At 31.7% G+C, this 16,510-nt stretch overlaps 1 protein-coding gene across 1 annotated transcript; it reads right to left on the bottom strand.

Moving 5' to 3' along the window:
- Positions 1–9,400: 9,400 nt before the first annotated feature.
- Positions 9,401–15,863, bottom strand: LOC139900435 (GDSL esterase/lipase At5g45960-like). The gene is made up of 5 exons (XM_071883210.1): positions 15,599–15,863; positions 14,629–14,759; positions 10,412–10,651; positions 9,672–9,930; positions 9,401–9,588 (listed from the first exon to the last, which is right to left on the bottom strand). Exons 1-5 carry the CDS (start codon positions 15,861–15,863, stop codon positions 9,401–9,403), a joined length of 1,083 nt encoding a protein of 360 aa, XP_071739311.1.
- Positions 15,864–16,510: the final 647 nt, after the last annotated feature.

The following is a 16,510-nucleotide window of genomic DNA, read 5'->3' as shown; positions in this document are numbered from 1 at the left end:
TCCTTCACTTGTGGGAAGGTTTTATTTAAAAGTTGTAATCCAAAATTCTTTTTCTCACTTTGGTAAGAAGCGAACATCACTAACCCGTAAGTATAACATGCTTCTTTATGTTGCATGTTAGAAGCTCTTTCTAACTCACGAAATCCTATGTTGGGATATGTTGAGTCAAAATAGGTTCTTAACCCGTAGCGTAAAATTGCATTTGGGTTCCCTGCATTTAACGTTTTAAAGAAAACACGGCATAACTTATGGTCTCCCCAATGTGATATACCCCACCTATCAAAGGAAAGCCTTTTATAAACTAAGACATTTCTGAAAAGTCTTTCAAATATTTGACAAGTTAATTTCGCCATAACTAAATGTGCTGATGAATTCTGACCGACTCTAGACAATATTTCCTCAATCATATCCTCTGGTAGGTCTTCTAAAATATTCGGTTGTCTACCCTTAACGTCCATTTTGTTTTTATACTGTAAAATAGACAAGGATTAGATTCAAAAAAGATAATTAACAAACAATACAAGCAATTTTTACATAGAACATAAAATTACAAGCACACTACAATACATATAATACACAACATGATTACAACCCTCTAATCCGAATCACTGGTTTCATCTTCTTCGGACTTGGTTCATTTTCCTAATTTTCTAGGGATATATGGTGTTCCTCTAATATGAGCCGTCGTTTTCCACAATGGTTTAGAAAAACCTGGTGGTTTAGAGGTTCTCGGGTTATTCTTACATTTTAGGAAATACGAACGTTGCCGATACATATAAAGTTCATCGAGGTTAGAATCAGGTTTCTCTATTTTTATACCTTTTCCTTTATTAAATTGGGTCGAGATAATTTCTATAACATCATCGCAATCCTCATCGGGATCCGATTCATTGGAAAATTGGTAATCTTCCCAATATTTTGCTTCCTTGGCGGAAACACCATTGACCATTTTTGACTTTGGTCCGTTGGTTGAGGATTTTCTTTTATTTAATCGATTTACTGTAGGTATCAATATTTATTCCTTCGGAACCTCTTCTTCTTTCGGTTCTTCATCTTCAGGTTCCTCCTCTTCCGGTTCCTCTTCTTCCGGTTCCTCCTCTTCCGGTTCCTCTTCGGGAATTTGTGAATCTTCCCAAAGTATATTCGACTCTTCATTATTATTAGGTGAGTCGATGGAATTTGTACTAAAGGTAAACATCTATCACACAATATCAAACACGTTAAGAGATTAATATATCACATAATATTTACATGTTAATAATATATAGTTTCCAACAAAAAATGTTAAGCAATCGTTTTTGAAGAAAAACACGGTCGAAGTCCAGACTCACTAATGCATTCTAATAAACTCGGTAAGACACACTAATGCAAAAATTCTGGTTCTCTAAGACCAATGCTCGGATACCAATTGAAATGTCCCGTTCATATTTATTATAAACGTTCCATATTAATTGATTTCGTTGCGAGGTTTTGACCTTTATATGAGACGTTTTTCAAAGACTGCATTCGTTTTTAAATCAAACCATAATCTTTATTTTATCGACAAGTTAAAAAGTCACCACCTAGATTATCCAGAAATGATAATCTAAAATATCACACTTACACACTACCAATACATATTGGTTTACAATATTAATATGTTACAACAAAGTAAATCTCGAATGCAGTTTTAAACAATATTATACAAGCATGCTGACACCAAATCTTGTCCATATTTTAGCATGCAACAATGGAAGCTCTTAATAATCACCTGAGAATAAACATGCTTTAAACGTCAACAAAAATGTTGGTGAGTTATAGATTTAACCTATATATTTATCAAATCGTAATAATAGACCACAAGATTTCATATTTCAATATACATCCCATACATAGAGATAAAAATCATTCATATGGTGAACACCTGGTAACCGACCTTAACAAGATGCATATAGAATATCCCCTATCATTCCGGGACTCCCTTCGGACATGATGAATTCGAAGTACTAAAGCATCTGGTACTTTGGATGGGGCTCGTTGGGCCCAATAGATCTATCTTTAGGATTCGTGTCAATTAGGGTGTCTGTTCCCTAATTCTTAGATTACCAGACTAAAAAGGGGCATATTCGGTTTAATAATCCAGCCATAGAATGTAGTTTCATTTACTTGTGTCTATTTTGTAAAACATTTATAAAACTGCATGTATTCTCATCCCAAAATATTAGATTTTAAAAGTGGGTCTATAACTCACTTTCACAGATTTTTACTTCGTCGGGAAGTAAGACTTGGCCACTTGTCGATTCACGAACCTAAAACAAATATGAACATATATATCAAAGTATGTTCAAAATATATTTACAACATTTTTAATACGTTTTAATGTTTTAAGTTTATTAAGTCAGCTGTCCTCGTTAGTAACCTACAACTAGTTGTCCACAGTTAGATGTACAGAAAAATAAAGCAATATATATTATCTCGAATCAATCCACGACCTCGTGTATACAAGCCTCAGGCTAGATCACAACTCAAAGTATATATAATATTTTAGAATCAACCCCAACCCTGTATAGCTAACTCCAACATTACTGCATATAGAGTGTCTATGGTTGTTCCGAAATATATATATAGATGGGTCGATATGATATGTCAAAACATTGTATTCGTGTCTATGGTATCCCAAGATTACATAATATATTAGAATACATGTATAATACAATATGAGTTAGCTAGGATATGATTAATATAGATTTTTTACCAATTTTCACATAGCTACAATAAGAAGCATTATCCAATCTTGTTTTACCCATAACTTCGTCGTTTTAAATCCGTTTTGAGTGATTCAAGTTGCTATGGTTTCATATTGAACTTAAGTTTATGAATATAAACAGAAAAAGTATAAGTTTATAGTCAGAAATACATATTACAAGTCATTTTTGTAAAGGTAGTCATTTCAGTCGAAAGAACGACGTCTAGATGACCATTTTGGAAAACATACTTTCACTTTGAGTTTAACCATGATTTTCGGATATAGTTTCATGTTCATAAGAAAAATCATTTTCCCAGAAGAACAACTTTTAAATCAAAGTTTATGATAGTTTTTAATTAACTAACCCAAAACAGCCCGCGGTGTTACTACGACGGCGTATATCCGGTTTTACGGTGTTTTTCATGTTTTCAGGTTTTAAATCATTAAGTTAGCATATCATATAGATATATAACATGTGTTTAGTTGATTTTAAAAGTCAAGTTAGAAGGATTAACTTTATTTGCGAACAAGTTTAGAATTAACTAAACTATGTTCTAGTGATTACATGTTCAAATCTTCGAATAAGATAGTTATACATATATGAATCGAATGATGTCATGAACATCATTACTACCTCAAGTTTAGTAGGTAAACCTACAGAAAATTATGAAAAAATAACTTGAGCTTCAAAGGATCTTTGATGGCTTGGAAGTTCTTGAAATAGAATCATGACACAAAAACAAGTTCAAGTAAGATTATTACTCGAATTAAGATAGTTATAGTTATAGAAATTGAATCAAAGCTTGAATATGAATATTACCTTGATTTAGAAAGATAACCTAATGTAAATAACAAAGGTTTCTTGATCTTAGATGATTACTTGGAATGGATTAGGAAACTTGGAAGTAAACTTGTGAACTTGGAAGTGTTCTTGATGTGTTCTTGAGTAATTGATTTTATGATGATTATAGGTAATAACCAAAGCTTGTATTTGATGAATTTTTCTGGAAAATAGTAACTTAGACGTTCATGGAAGAGTGTGTGTGTTTTGAGAGAAAATTGGGAAGAAAATTGGAAGTAAAATGGAGTAGGTGGTGAGTGGTGAAGGTTAGTGAGGTTAAAAGGAGTTCTTGTTTTTGTTTCCTTGCTCATAAGTCATGCTAGTTGTTTAATTGTTGGTTCCACATGTTTGTTGACTATCTAGGGCTGCTAAGAGCTGAATTATTATGTGTATATACCAATAGTATATACGTCTAGGAGCTGGGTATTGTACGAGTACGAACACGGTTGCATACGAGTAGAATTGTTGATGAAATTGAACGAGAATGTAATTGTAAGCATTTTTGTTAAATAGAAGTACTTTGATATGTGTCTTGAAGTCTTCCAAAAGTGTATTATTACAACATAATACACTACATGTATATACATTTAACTGAGTCGTTAAGTCATCGTTAGTCGTTACATGTAAGTGTTGTTTTGAAACCTTTAAGTTAACGATCTTGTTAAATGTTGTTAACCCATTGTTTATAATATCTAATGAGATGTTAAATTATTACATTATTATGATATTATGATGTATTAATATATCCTAATATGATATATATACATTTAAATGTCGTTACAACGATAATCGTTACATATATGACTCGTTTCGAAATCCTTAAGTTAGTAGTCTTGTTTTTACATATGTAGTTCATTGTTAATACACTTAATGATATGTTTACTTATCATTTATCATATTTAAACATAGTGTAACAATATCTTAATATGATTCATATGTATTTAGTAAGACGTTGTTATAACGATAATCGTTATATATATCGTTTCGAGTTTCTTAATTCAATAAACTCATTTTTATGTATATCACTCATTGTTAACATAACTAATGAGATACTCACTTATCATAATATCATGTTAACTATATATATATCCATATTTATGTCATCATATAGTTTTTACAAGTTTTAATGTTCGTGAATCACCGGTCAATTTGGGTGGTTAATTGTCTATATGAAACCTATTTCAATTAATCAAGTCTTAACAAGTTTGATTTCTTAACATGTTGGAAACACTTAATCATATAAATATCAATTTCATTTAATATATATATATATAAACATGGAAAGTTCGGGTCACTACAAGTGACGTACATATGAGGTCAAGTGGCCATAGACGTAAAGGGTTTAATGTTCATGGAATATACCCGAAAGTCTAAAAATTTATCGTAGAATGCTTTTTTGTATGATGTGTATGTTTGTTACGTTATAACATCGCGCATCTTAGGGTTTTAGAGTAATGTATTTATAAGCTAACAAGTAAGATTGTGTTTGGATATTTACCCGAGATAGACACAATCCAGTCCATAACAAACATGCGTTAATTATGGCAACCAAATTATGGATTGATATATCTTATCTTTACCTTGACCATTAAGTTAAGCATAAGACCAAGTCAAACTACCGCATCCAATAGTATATGCGAAAAGCAGTGGCGTTCTTGTAGTGACCCGAATTTTTCCATGATTATATATATTAAATGAAAACTATATTTGTATGATTAAATGTTTTCAACATGTTAAGCAATCAAACTTGTTAAGACTTGATTAATTGAAATAGGTTTCATGAAGACAACTGACCACCCAAATTGACCGGCGATTCACGAACGTTAAAACTTGTAAAAACTATATGATGATATATATATATATATATATATATATATATATATATATATATATATATATATATATATATATATATATATATATATATATATATATATATATATAGTTAACATGATATTATGATATGTAAGTATCTCATTAGGTATATTAACAATGAGTTATATACACAAAAATGAGACTACTAAGTTAAGAAACTCGAAACGATATATATAACGATTATCGTTATAACAACATTTTACTAAATACATATGTATCATATTAAGATATTGTTACACTATATTTAACATGATAAAATGATAATTATATATATATATATATATATCATTAAGTATGATAACAATGAACTACATATATAAAACAAGACTACTAACTTAAGAATTTCGAAACGAGATATATATGTAACGATTATCGTTGTAACGACATTTTAATGTATATATACCATATTAAAATATATTCATACATCATAATATCATGATAATGTAATAATTTAACATCTCATTAGATATAATAAACAATGGGTTAACAACATTAAATGAGATCGTTAACTTAAAGGTTTCAAAACAACACTTACATGTAATGACTAACGATGACTTAACGACCCAGTTAAAATGTATATACTTGTAGTATATTAAGATGTATTAGTACACTTTTGGAAGACTTCAAGACACATATCAAAATACTTGTACTTAACAAAATTGGTTACAATTGCATTCTCATACATTTTCATCAAGAATTCTACTCGTATTCGTTCGGTACTCGTACTCGTACAATACCCAGCTTCTAATTGTATATACTATTGGTATATACATTCAATGATCAACTCTTAGCAGCCCTTAATGAGTCATCAAATATGTGGGAACCATTATTTGACTACTAGCATGAAATATCTCACAAAATTACAAAAATATTATTAATCATTCATGACTTATTTACAAGAAAATAAACTTACACATCCTTTATATCTAATCCATATACCAACGACCAAAAACACATACAAACACTTTCATTCTTCAATTTTCTTTATCTAATTGATCTCTCTCAAGTTCTATCTTCAAGTTCTAAGTGTTCTTCATAAGTTCTAAAAGTTCTAGTTTCATAAAATCAAGAATACTTTCAAGTTTGCAAGTCTTACTTCTAATCTTGCAAATCCATTTCAAGTGATCATTCAATCTTAAGAAATGTTTCTTAATTACAGTAAGATATCTTTCTAATTCAAGGTAATATTCATATTCAAACTTTGATTCAATTTCTATAACTATAACAATCTTATTTCGAGTGAAAATCTTACTTGAACTTGTTTTTGTGTCATGATTCTACTTCAAGAACATTCAAGCCATCCAAGAATTCTTTGAAGCTAGATCAATTTTTGTCACTTCCAGTAGGTTTACCTACTAAACTTAAGGTAGTAATGATGTTCATAACATCATTCGATTCATATATATATAACTATCTTATTTGAAGATTTGAACATGTAATCACTAGAACAATAGTTTAGTTAATTCTAAACTTGTTTGCAAACAAAGTTAATCCTTCTAACTTAACTTTTAAAATCAACTAAACACATGTTCTATATCCATATGATATGCTAACTTAATAATTTAAAACCTGGAAACACGAAGAACACCGTAAAACCGGACATACGCGGTCGTAGTAAAACCGGGGGCTGTTTTGGGTTAGTTAATTAAAAACTATGATAAACTTTGATTTAAAAGCTGTTCTTCTGAGAAAATGATTTTTCTTATGAACATGAAACTATATCCAAAAATCATGGTTAAACTCAAAGTGGAAGTATGTTTTTCAAAATGGTCATCAAGACGTCGTTCTTTCGACTGAAATGACTACCTCTTACAATATTGACTTGTAACCTGTATTTCCGACTATAAACTTATACTTGTTCTGTTTAGTTTCATAAATTTCAGTTCATTATGAAACCATAGCAACTTGAATCACTCAAAACGGATTTAAAACGAAGAAGTTATGGGTAAAACAAAATTGGATAATTTTACTTGTTGTAGCTACGTGAAATTTGTAACAAATCTATACAAATTATAACTTAACTAACTTATATTGTATTATACATGTATTCTAACATATATTATGTAATCTTGGGATACCATAGACACGTATACAATATTTTGACATATCATATCGACCGATCTATATATATTATTTGGGAACAACCATAGACACTCTATATGCAGTAATGCTTGAGTTAGCTATACAGAGTTGAGGTTGATTCCAAAATGATATATATACTTTGAGTTGTGATCTAGCCTGAGACTTGTATACACTTGGTCGTGGATTGATTCGAGATAATTTATATTGATTTATTTCTGTACATCTAACTGAGGACAACTAGTTGTAGATTACTAACGTTGGACTGCTAACTTAACAAACTTAAATCGTTAAAACGTAATCAAAAATGTTGTGAATATATTTTGATCATACTTTGATATATATGTATATATTCGTTATAGGTTCGTGAATCGACCCGTGGCCAAGTCTTATTTTCCCGACGAAGGAAAAAATCTGTGAACGTGAGTTATAGTCCCATTTTTTACTATCTAATATTTTTGAGATGAGAATACATGCAGTTTTGAAAATATTTACAAAATAGACACAAGTGTTGAAACTACATTCTATGTTGAATCGTTATACCGGATATCGCCCTTGTTGAACTTGGTATCCTAAGAATTGGTGTTTATTATAATTGCCACCAATTGACGCGAACCCTAAAGATAGATCTATGGGCTTTGACACGCCCCAGTCAGAGAATTTGAACTACTTTAGTACTTCGATATTTATATATGGGGATATTCTAGATGCATTTTGTTAATGTCGGTTACCAGGTGTTCAACCATATGAATGTTTTTTATGCAGATTGCATGTTATTGAACGATGAAATCTTGTGGTCTATTATTACAATTTGATATATAGGTTAAACATATAACTCACCAACATTTTTGTTGACGTTTAAAGCATGTTTATTCTCAGGTGATTATTAAGAGCTTCCGTTGTTGCATGCTAATTTATGGACAAAAGTTGGAGTCAGCATGCTTGTATAATATTGTTTAAAAACTGCATTCGAAGACATATATTGTTGTGTAATATGATTTGTAAACTATTATGTAATGGTCGTGTGAAAACGCTATATTTTAGATTATCATTATTTGATAATCATCGTAATATTTTAAAGGTTATGGTTTGTTTTAAAAATCGAATGCAGTCTTTAAAAAACGTCTCATATAGAGGTCAAAACCTCGCAACGAAATCAATTAATATGAAACGATTATAATTATTATGAACGGGACATTTCGGTTCTCACGATTATAGCTCAATGGTGGCGATTTCAGGATTATAACTCAATGTGGTTCCGAAATTTTTTTCTAGTACTAATAATATTTTAATGTTATTTTAGTGGTAGTTACTTTCAAAAACTACAAATTCTTAAGATATATGGAGTCCAAATAGTTAAATTTAGTGGTGTCTTATACAACTAAAAAAAACTATAAATTTAAAAAATATATGGGGTCCTGCAGTTACATTTAGTGGTGTCATATACAATTTAAATAATATTTTCTATTAAAAATTTTTAAACTAGTAGTGTCCCCTGACTCCACGAATTTTTAGAGTGCGTGAGTATACCCTTTATACGTATCTCTATATGCCATTAAGACTAAATATACATGGAGCCATGGAGGACTACATGCGCATAATACGCTGCCATGCAGGTATGGACATGATTATGTATTTCAGGAGCAATGCTTTACATCATTTGTAAAACACTGTTGCTATGTATGGTAAATGGTTTCTAATTAGAAAATTATAAAATAAGCAACAAATACATGGGTGTAATACTTGCCAAGGTCATTTTAATAAAGGTGTCACTAATACATGGGTGTAATACTTCAAGTAATGGGAAACAAAAAATAAATTAAAACAACATAGATCATTATAATAAAGGTACAACATTCATGAGATATGAGATATAAGACTCATGAAATGATCGTTTCAATACTAGGCAAGAGGGAATCGAAGACAAGTCGGTACGCCTTTTCTGATGGATGAACTGAATCCCAGAAAATGTACTTTGATGTATCATTACACACTGGAGCGTTAGCACACATCAAGGCAGCGCCAATATACCCATCTCCACAACATCCCCGATTAACCTCATTAAAACCTATAAATAAATACAAGATCTTATAACACGATATCAAATTGTTAACGATTTAAAAAGCTAGAACGATGGGTAGAGGTACGTACCATACTTGGCCTTTTGATTAACCATATCCATGATAGGATTGAATATATCAAAATACACGATCTTTACCCCTGGTCTTTGAAGTCCTTTAATATTCTTTTGTAGCATGTGATTGTACTTAATGGAAATGGAATTCAAATAGTTAATACATCTGCGGTTAGAGTTAGGGTTCGTCGAGTAGAGAGTAATCATCGCTGGTAGGCATCCAATCGGTGGTAAACCCGCAATTCCTATTGTGCTTGCACCCTCATTTAATAAGCCCTGAAAACATTGGATTGATTTCATGTTAAGTTTGAGGGATTTAGTTTTTGACATATGTGTTAGAACTCGAACAGATTGTCAAGGTTTTTTATTTTATATTTTTATTATCATTTTTTACGGTAAAATTTTATAGAAATAGTGTAAGCTAGAAAGAAAATTACATAATTAAAGTTGAATTTTGGATCCAAAGGGACCAGTTGATCTAGTCATGTTGATATTAATATTAAATTATCGTCAGTAAACATGACTAAGAATTTTACTGTTTAATACCGTGACAACTTAATATTTGTAGGTATGAGTCAAATCATACGGCCATTCAAAGATCTGACCCAACAAGCACCACACGCCACGTACCATGAACTGTGCATGGTATTTGGTGCGTGTTCGCGAATAAAATGAGTGTCTCGGTCATTATCTCTTCTTCCGTTAAAAATGAAAACCTAAAATCATGACTATGATTGAAAGAGTTATCAACATAAACCTGTAAGAATTTGTTAACGTTCTGCCCAATGAAATGTTGATAGTCCAAAACATTAGGATAGTTCGTGCGTTGAACAAGGATAGGTCCGTAGTAGTTGAACGCGATATCGTTAGTGCCAGCACTAATGAGGAACCCTGCATTCCTAACTAATGTTTTAGTCCTTTTCTTGCCTATTTTCGCCTCGAGTTTTGATTTGTACTCTTTGAACATCTCCAATTGTTGCGATTGCGGAATTGCACCCTGCAAACGAAGTAAATCATTGTCAACATTTGGTTCAAGTATTCGTTATTCTCTCGACAATCACATGATTTTAACTTGATATGAATGCAACCGATGGCACCATCTCTAAGAATAGTAGTTGCCTTGTTATATACGCCCCATACCCAAATTAGTCCATGTGTGGTCTAAATCATAAGTATCTTAATCCTGGTTTGTTAAACAAAAGTTTTCAATACCATGCTTTGTACTATAATCTAGTGGCCCCGACCTTATATTTCCTATTAAGGTACGTATAATATATAATAGTGTCGATTTTTACATTACAAAATTTTATTCCTATGTCAAACAAATCCATGTACAACTTCTCAAATATCAAAAGAGTCGCAATGCACAAGCTACTTTCAAAGAGAAAAGAATTTTCAAAAGAAGAAGTTCTCAACCAAATTCATCAAGATTCCACATCTTCAACAAATTTCAACAATAAAAGACATCAAAAGATTAAATCAAGAAGTCAAAGACAAGAGATTATCAACAACAAATCATATCAATGAGAGAAATTGTTAAGTCTATATTATATTATTATTATTAATAGAATCTGTTGTTAGTTTGCTTAATAACTTAGGCATTGTTTTAGCATTTTACCTTTGTAATTCTCACTTGTACATAGGTGCATATGGCTAGGCCTGGCAAAGAAAACCCAAAACTAGTAAAATAGGTCCACGAAGCAACCAAAACTATATATACTGGTAGGATCAAGAGGGAAGTAACCAATCGGAGGAAACGGGAGGAAGCAAAATCTTTTTTTTTTTTCGTTTTTTGAAAAAACTTTGTTCACAAACATTATTGATTGGATGAAAATATGAACATTTAATAAAGAAACTTTGTGATAAATGTTTTTATTTTGGCGGAAAAACGCTCTAAGAACTAATATATAACAATTATCGTGTTTTTCAAGCGTATGTTGAGGTTTTAGATATTAGGGTTTATAGGGTTTAGATATTAGGGTTTAGAAATTTAGGGTTTAGGGTTTAGATTTAGGATTTAGATTGAGTTTTTAACACGAACGATTAAGAGTTTAGGGTTTAGGGTTTGGTGTTTTGAGGTTTATGGAATAAACCCAAAACACCAAACCCTAAACCCTAAACCCTAAACCCTAAATTTTAAATCAGGCTAAATTTTACTTCACAAAACATGAAGAAGAAAAAAAACGTTAACATTCTACACGAAAATATGATCTTGAATATTACTTTTGTCGATCGTTTTCCCACCTAAATAATAACATTCATCACGAAGTGTCTTTTCTAAATGTTCATATTTTCGTGTAATCTTGATGCCTGAAAAAAAAATTCCAAAAAAAAACGAAATTTTTATTTTTTTTTGCTTCCCCCCGCTTCCCCCCGATTGGTTATTTCCCCATTAATCATGCCCCATATATATTATTAATAATTTATAGTTATAATTTAAAAATATAAATATAAAAAAAAATAGAACCAAATCACTACTTACCATCGATACAGTAGTGTGTTACCAAACAATTTAAGTTTTTAATATCATGTTTCAGTTTTTAGTTTTCGTCGCACAATTTCAACGCGTGATTTCGACGCTTTTTTGACGCGCGTTTTCAAGGCGCGTTTTCGTCAAGCTTTTTTTTATGCGCATTTTCGAGGCATGTTTTCGAGGAGCGCTTTTGACACGCGATTTTAACGCGCGATTTCGAGGCGCGTTTTTTACCCATGTTTTTACTTGCCTTTTTTAAGCGCGTTTTCGACCCGCTTTCGAGATGTAGTTTTCAATGCGTGTTTTCAACACGCGTTTTTGACGTTCGTTTTTTATGCGCGTTTTCGGGTTGCGTATTCGGATGTGGTATATCAAAAAATACAAAAAACAATTTTGCTAGCCCGACCCAACCGAGCCGGGTCTTGACCCAACCCGACCCGCGTCTCGACCCAACCCTTTCGACCAATTTTAATTTTGACCCATTTCGACCCGTGACCCATTTCGACCCATACACATTTGATCATTGACCCAATCCGACCCATCTCGACCCGTTTGCCAGGTATGCACAATATAAATATGTACCATTCCCTCTCCTTTTTAGGTTAGCCAATATACTTGCCATTCACTTAGCCATTCCTAACCTCCCTCACCAATATACTTTGAGTTTCACACACATCACCAAAATTCTCTCCACTTGTATCCTTGAATTCTTATGCAATTGTGATTAATTGTTGTGCATATTTTTTTTTCATCTTTATCATTATAATATTATCATCACTGCAATCACAGCAAGCATACATGCTAATACATATACACTGTTTCATCCAGTATTATAATCTAAGCATGACACTACTACAAAAAAGAGCAAATTATGCTCTTTAGAAACCTGTTTTTAAATAGCGTGTAAAACAGGTTCCTAAAATAAATAGGGACTGGTTTTAATTTGGGCGGAATTATGGAACTGGTTTTTAGTAAAAATAAGTTTCTAAAGTGGGCTTTAGGAACCTGTTTGAAAAAAAAAACACGGTTCTAAAGTTAGAAACCCACTTTTTGGTGAAATCGGTCTCAATCAGTGGCGGAAATAGGTAGGGAAAATGGGGGGCATCCACCTCCCAGTGGATTTGCAATTTTCAGTGTAAAAATTTTGGGTTTTTCGAGTTTGCCCCCGGTGGAAATTTTTTTTTTTTGCCCCATAGCCTCTATATTTTGTCCAAAAACCTCAAAATTTTGCCCAAAAACTTTAAAATTTTACCCAAAAATCTTCCAAATTTTATCTAAAAACCTCCAAATTTTGCCCAAAAATCTCCAAATTTTACCCAAAAAAGTTGCTATGTTTTTTTTTTAAAAATTCATCCAAGGTGAAAAATTTTCTGTTTTCGCCACTGGTCTCAACTCTCGTACTTTAGAAACATGTTTACTTATAAAACCGGCCTCGATTCAAAACGACAAAATAATAATAATAATAATAATAATAATAAATTTTTTATCCATCTCCCGCTTATTTTTTTGGACAGCGAATAGAATCACCTGAGGGGGACTAAACCACCCGTTACGATCATCTTCCGTTTTGACTATGTCGATGCAGCGATAATAACCCCGCCCCATCGCTGCCTGGGAGGAAACCTTGAAACCGATCCAAGGGCACGACCAAGTAAACCCCCCTCCCCTTTACCCCCCAAACGATATGGAAAATGTGCCATGGGTGGATACTTCATGGCTGGGATGAAATTGTGTTTTAAATATGTAGCAAACGGGGGTCGAACTCCTGACCTCCCTTAAAGGAGGCAGACCACCAACCGCTGGACCACATCACAACTTCTCCATCTCCAGCTCTTTATTAGTCCCTCAACCTAACTAAAATTCAAACACATTCACTAGGTATAAATCTAGGTATTTCACTCCGGATAGTCAATATTTATCCGTTTACTGTTTTTCTCTCCTGAAGATTTGAAGATCTAAAGTGTGTCTATTGACACCTAATTAATACAACATAGATTTACATCCGATAACTACTAATATATTCGTAAGAATTGATTATATATAAATCAAACACGCGTGACCACATATGTATGTCATTGTAGGTCCTTTTTCATGTTGGGTCATAGAAAAGAAATAACTACGTATGTACCTCTTTGTCCTTTTTACAGGTTTGTAGGTGCATAAAAAAGTAAATATCCAACAACCTCAATAACTCTAAGGATTGAAATGAATAATGACACAGTGTCAGGTCGTGTAATATAATTGAAGCATTCATTTTTATGTTACTGCAACTCGATTAGAGTAGCATACTAGCATCCCCATATTATACTTATAACATCCCTAGATGTTGCATAGTATAAACTATAACATATTTTACTAACCGGTTATATCGAATAAGTTTTTAATGTGCCAGTTATCTCAATTTGCAGTGCTTAGAGTCTCTAATTATATTGTTATGTTCTAAACATAAAGTTTTGGTGCCTTGAACAATAAAAATAAAAGGAGAGACAGAGAAATATTACAGTCATTAGAGGGGTAAATGGATCGAAACCGCCACCAGAAGACGCAAAGCTAACTCCAGTCATGAGGTCTTGAATGGTTATATTCGGTTTGAGGTACGGTGGCACGTTCTTTTTCAACCCCGCATATTCAGCTAAACAAATACGGAGTATATTGCAATGTCATTAACAAAATCAATAATTATTCAGACCGATCTGATCAATAATATATGCTTAAACATCTCGAGGTGCCATGTTTGCAACGGCTCACTTTATACTTTCTATTGTTTTTTTAACAAGACTTTATACTATACACCAAATTTATAGAGATTCTTTGGAAGGGAGAACCCTACCCCTCAAATACTAATTTAGTAACAACATATTTAGTTTATAAAGTTAGTTGAAACTTATTTATTATGACTATTACTATTTGTCAGTTGAAGTACTTTCAAGTCATACTATATATAATTATTACTAATATATTTTTATAGTCTAGATATAAACTTTAAAATTAGGCGATTTTGAACTACGTTAAAACTCCCTTATATATATATAACATGTGCATGTCTTTTACAAATTATAAGAACCACAAAGACACATAGTTAACTTTGGTCACACATAAACCTAAAAACTAATGTGTTAAATAATGTACGTAAATTAAGTATATAAATCACCCGCCTAAATACATTATTTTTTTTTTTTTTTTTTTTTTTTTGAAAGGCAAGGTTAGTTGTTAGACTCGAACCTGGGTCACTCTCGAATCCATGAAACATGGATACCAATGAAGCAAGGCCTCATTGGCCAAAGTTAAATACATTTACATTGTTTGATTTATAAGATACATGACATTGTGTATATTACCAGCTATATATTTCTTCTCTATCTTTTTCATCATTTCTTTAAATATATATATCCATTTGAGCTATTGATACAGACAAACAAGGCAGATTTTAAACTGAAAATGAAAAAAAAAAAAAAAAAAAAAAAAAATTACCAACTAAATCGGTTACAAGGCGGCCATTGGTGAACCTTCCGGTGGCGACATGGTTGTCGAAATCTTTGCCGTAAGGTGGGAAGTTCCCTCGCATGATGGTGGGGATGTAGTTGTTGTTTCCAGGGTCAACTGTCGAGTCACCGAAGGCGAAAAGGGATGAGATTTTGCTCTTTTTATTATTATTAGCATAACAATAACAATATTGCATATATAGAATATTGATGATGACAAGCATCACCAAATGAAAAGAGATTGTAGTACTCATTTTTAGCTTCAAATTAATATTTGGTGATAATACGGAATATGTATGTATATATATAGGCATACTTTGACCCTAAATGTGGCATATGTATGTGTCTTGTCCTTTGCCAACTCAGCATCAAGTACATAAAAATGGGAATTTTTTTTCTAAAATGGTAATAATTTTAAACTAACTTTCAAAACTGGAAAAAATGAAAAATTCGTTGCAAAAATAGTAAAACTGAAGTTTAGAACTTTGGTTTTGCCATTTCCGGAGTTTCAAACTTCGGTTTTAGGTGGTGTGTCAGCAGAAACCCTAATCTGAAGTTTGGAACTTCGGTTTTACCAAATCCGAAGTTCCAAACTTCGGTTTTGGTATTTTTTTTTTTTAAACACTAATTTTATAAATAACTTGGTTTTGATAGTTAATTTACAGTTTCATACGCTAAAATTACTTTAAAAATATATAATAACATTACAAATAATAAAATATTAATATTAGTAAGATGCAAATACAAATTTTTTGAACAACACTTTTATTAATATCAGAATCACGGTTACATTTTTTTGAAAATAAAAATACATAATTTAAAACAACACATAGAAATTTAACACATAATTAAATTAGATGCAATGGAAGAGGTTGGTTTTTCACAATTGATTCCTTTTTTA

This window comes from Rutidosis leptorrhynchoides, chromosome 1 (assembly GCF_046630445.1).
Source record: "Rutidosis leptorrhynchoides isolate AG116_Rl617_1_P2 chromosome 1, CSIRO_AGI_Rlap_v1, whole genome shotgun sequence".
In the NCBI taxonomy this organism is placed as follows: domain Eukaryota; kingdom Viridiplantae; phylum Streptophyta; class Magnoliopsida; order Asterales; family Asteraceae; genus Rutidosis; species Rutidosis leptorrhynchoides.
Note: the sequence above shows the minus strand (reverse complement) of the source record. Positions and strands in the feature narration are given on the sequence as shown.

Coding starts and splice junctions, on each gene's coding strand:
- LOC139900435 (XM_071883210.1), bottom strand. CDS start 15,863: ATGAGTACTACAATCTCTTTTCATTTGGTGATGCTTGTCATCATCAAT. Junction 14,760..15,598: donor CCTTGTAACCGATTTAGTTG/GTAATTTTTTTT, acceptor GTATTTGTTTAG/CTGAATATGCGGGGTTGAAA. Junction 10,652..14,628: donor CATTTACCCCTCTAATGACT/GTAATATTTCTC, acceptor CTTCGTTTGCAG/GGTGCAATTCCGCAATCGCA.